The 2,651-nt window shown below is 42.2% G+C and overlaps 1 protein-coding gene across 1 annotated transcript; it reads left to right on the forward strand.

Moving 5' to 3' along the window:
* The first annotated feature begins 851 nt into the window (after nt 1-851).
* Nucleotides 852-1,911, forward strand: LOC110020827 (zinc finger protein STOP1 homolog). The gene has a single exon (XM_020719082.1). It carries the CDS (start codon nt 949-951, stop codon nt 1,822-1,824), a length of 876 nt encoding a protein of 291 aa, XP_020574741.1. The 5' UTR covers nt 852-948; the 3' UTR covers nt 1,825-1,911.
* The last annotated feature ends 740 nt before the right edge of the window (nt 1,912-2,651 follow it).

Below are 2,651 nucleotides of genomic sequence, written 5' to 3' on the forward strand. Positions count from 1 at the left end.
TTCAGATGAAACACACCTCGAGAGTTAGTGTCGAGAGAAGGTGAATGAGGGAGAGTAGACCATATAAAATTCTTTCGAGAGAAGAGTGAGGCGAAAAGGTCCCTTTATTCATTTTTGTCCTCCTATTTATAGGGCGCCTTTTTGTACAATTACAAAAAGGAGGAAATGATTATAAAAACCGCTCTAACCGCTCTTAATTAACGAAAGGAGAGAGTGATTATGGAAACCACCCTTAATGCAGGTATTGCGCTAATTTAATACAAGATTCATGTTGCTATTTAAATTTAATACAACGGTAATTAGTTGTTGCGCGACGAGCACTTCTGTCGAGGTAAAGCCGGTCGATCGACTAGTTGTGATCGAGCGCCCATGAAATAAGCTTGCGTAGTTGGGACCTTTAGTGCGGTTCGTCGATGTAATCCCTTGATAACGTGGGTCTGCCGACCTAATAGTGGTCAGTCATCGAACGACTTGTTCAGATCATGCTTCCTCGGCCAGTTTCTCTAGTTTCCCAATCATTGTCCTTAGCCACCTGATTGCTTTGAAATTCGTGCTAGAAGTTCCTATAAAGAACAAGCTGGGTAGATTGTTGTTGCTAGAAGGCCAAATAACCCATAACTAGTATGCCTGTTAGTTTTATAAATATATAAAATGTGAACGTCATGCATGCAATTTCCCCATAATCTTACATCACAAATGTTGACCACGCCCCCCCTCTAAATCCTCACACGCAGATAACATATTAAAATTCCTACAACTCGATTTACATCATCCCCTTCGCATCGCTGGCAATCACTCCCCCGCCGTATAAATAACCGCCCACCCTTTCCTCAATATGGTACTATATGAGGAAGGCCCAAACAGGGATGGCCTCAACCCATCTTCGTTGACTCCCATTATATACCTCCCAAACTCGATGCCATCAATCTCTGTCCCATCAATCCAATTATGGAAGCAGACTTCTTCTCCTCTCCCGCAATGGTCGCCTTCGACCCCCTCATCCACATCCAATCCCTCTACTTCGATCTCTCCATCCTCCACGACAAAATCCATCAACTTCAATTCCTCATCGGCAGCCTTACCTCCCCCGACGCCAACGCCGTCATCCAGGACATGATCTCCGTCGCGTCTGCAATTCTCTCAACTCTCCAGCAGCTGGCGTTCTGTTCCCCCGCCGCACCCGCTCCACAAACTCATGACAATTGCCGCAGCGCGCGCGCTCCGCAGCCGGGACACGACGTGGTCGAGATTGACGCGGGCGCGCTGTTAGCCAAATACACGCACTACTGCCACGTGTGCGGGAAGGGGTTCCGGCGCGACGCGAACTTGAGAATGCACATGCGGGCGCACGGAGATGCGTATAAGACGAGGGAAGCGCTGACCAAAGGAGGAGGAGGAGGGATTTCGCATCGAGGGGAACAGAGCGCGAGTGCTGCGGGTAAGAACAAGTACTCGTGCCCGCAGGAAGGGTGTAGGTGGAATTGGAAGCACGAGAAGTTCCAGCCGCTTAAATCGGTGGCGTGCGCGAAAAATCATTATAAGAGAACTCATTGCCCGAAGCTTTACGTGTGCAGCCGGTGCGGGAGCAAGGAGTTTTCGGTGCTTTCGGATCTGAGGACGCATGAGAAGCATTGTGGAAACCCGAGATGGCGCTGCTCGTGCGGCACGACTTTCTCGCGCAAGGATAAGCTTTTGGGCCACGTGGCGTTGTTTGTTGGGCATGTGCAGGTGCCGGAAGGTGATGCTTTTGATGTGGGGCGGCAGCAGGACTTGCAGTGGATTGCTGGGAACTGGGATGGAAGGGATGATCATTCTCTAAATTGACGAGGTCACGGGCATGTGCATGGAAACATCTATACATAGCACAGAATTTGTATGTGTTTACATATGTCGTGCCTCATTCAAACTTTAAATATCACAATAAAAATAATAATTTTATCACTTCTTATATAAAATTTGAATTGTTGTGTTTGTATAAATGAAAATTTAGGACTTAGATATGTAAATACATGAGAATTAAGTACTTGCTATGTAAATTTCCTAAGAGTTATGTGATGAAATTCTGATTAAAATCTAGTTAAAATAAATGTTAAATTTATTCAAATTATTTTAAAATTTATACATTATGTGAATAGTCAATTACAAATTTATATTATATGCACTCAAATTAAATTTTATAATTTTGATATTCATTGTGATAAAATTTTAATCAGAATATAAAAAATGTAGGATTAAGCAGGGCTATGTTCATGCATATATATATATTCATGCATAATGTTAGACATCCCTGCAAAATATTTGAGATCAATTTTGTTTTTTATTTTATTTTTCTTTTTTTTTTGTTTATATTTTGTTATGAAAAAAAATTGTATTGCATGTCGAGTTGATTAGTAAAAAAATTTTACATGTGATTGTCTGCATGTACGCACAAGTACTCACATGACCATGTCACCTCGCATGTGAACTTGGGATGATGTGGCATCCTGTAAGGTCCAGAGGTGGGAACACCACACTTTATATTTTTTCATTGAGTGATGGCCGTCTTGATGTGATAGATCATGTAATTGTGAGGTCGCGTTTGAAAATAAAAATTACATATATTAGAAGTTTTTTTTTTTTTTTTTTTTTTTTTTGTGAAAAAATCTCTTTTT

Source organism: Phalaenopsis equestris, unplaced genomic scaffold, assembly GCF_001263595.1.
Source record: "Phalaenopsis equestris unplaced genomic scaffold, ASM126359v1 Scaffold000107, whole genome shotgun sequence".
NCBI classification, from domain to species: domain Eukaryota; kingdom Viridiplantae; phylum Streptophyta; class Magnoliopsida; order Asparagales; family Orchidaceae; genus Phalaenopsis; species Phalaenopsis equestris.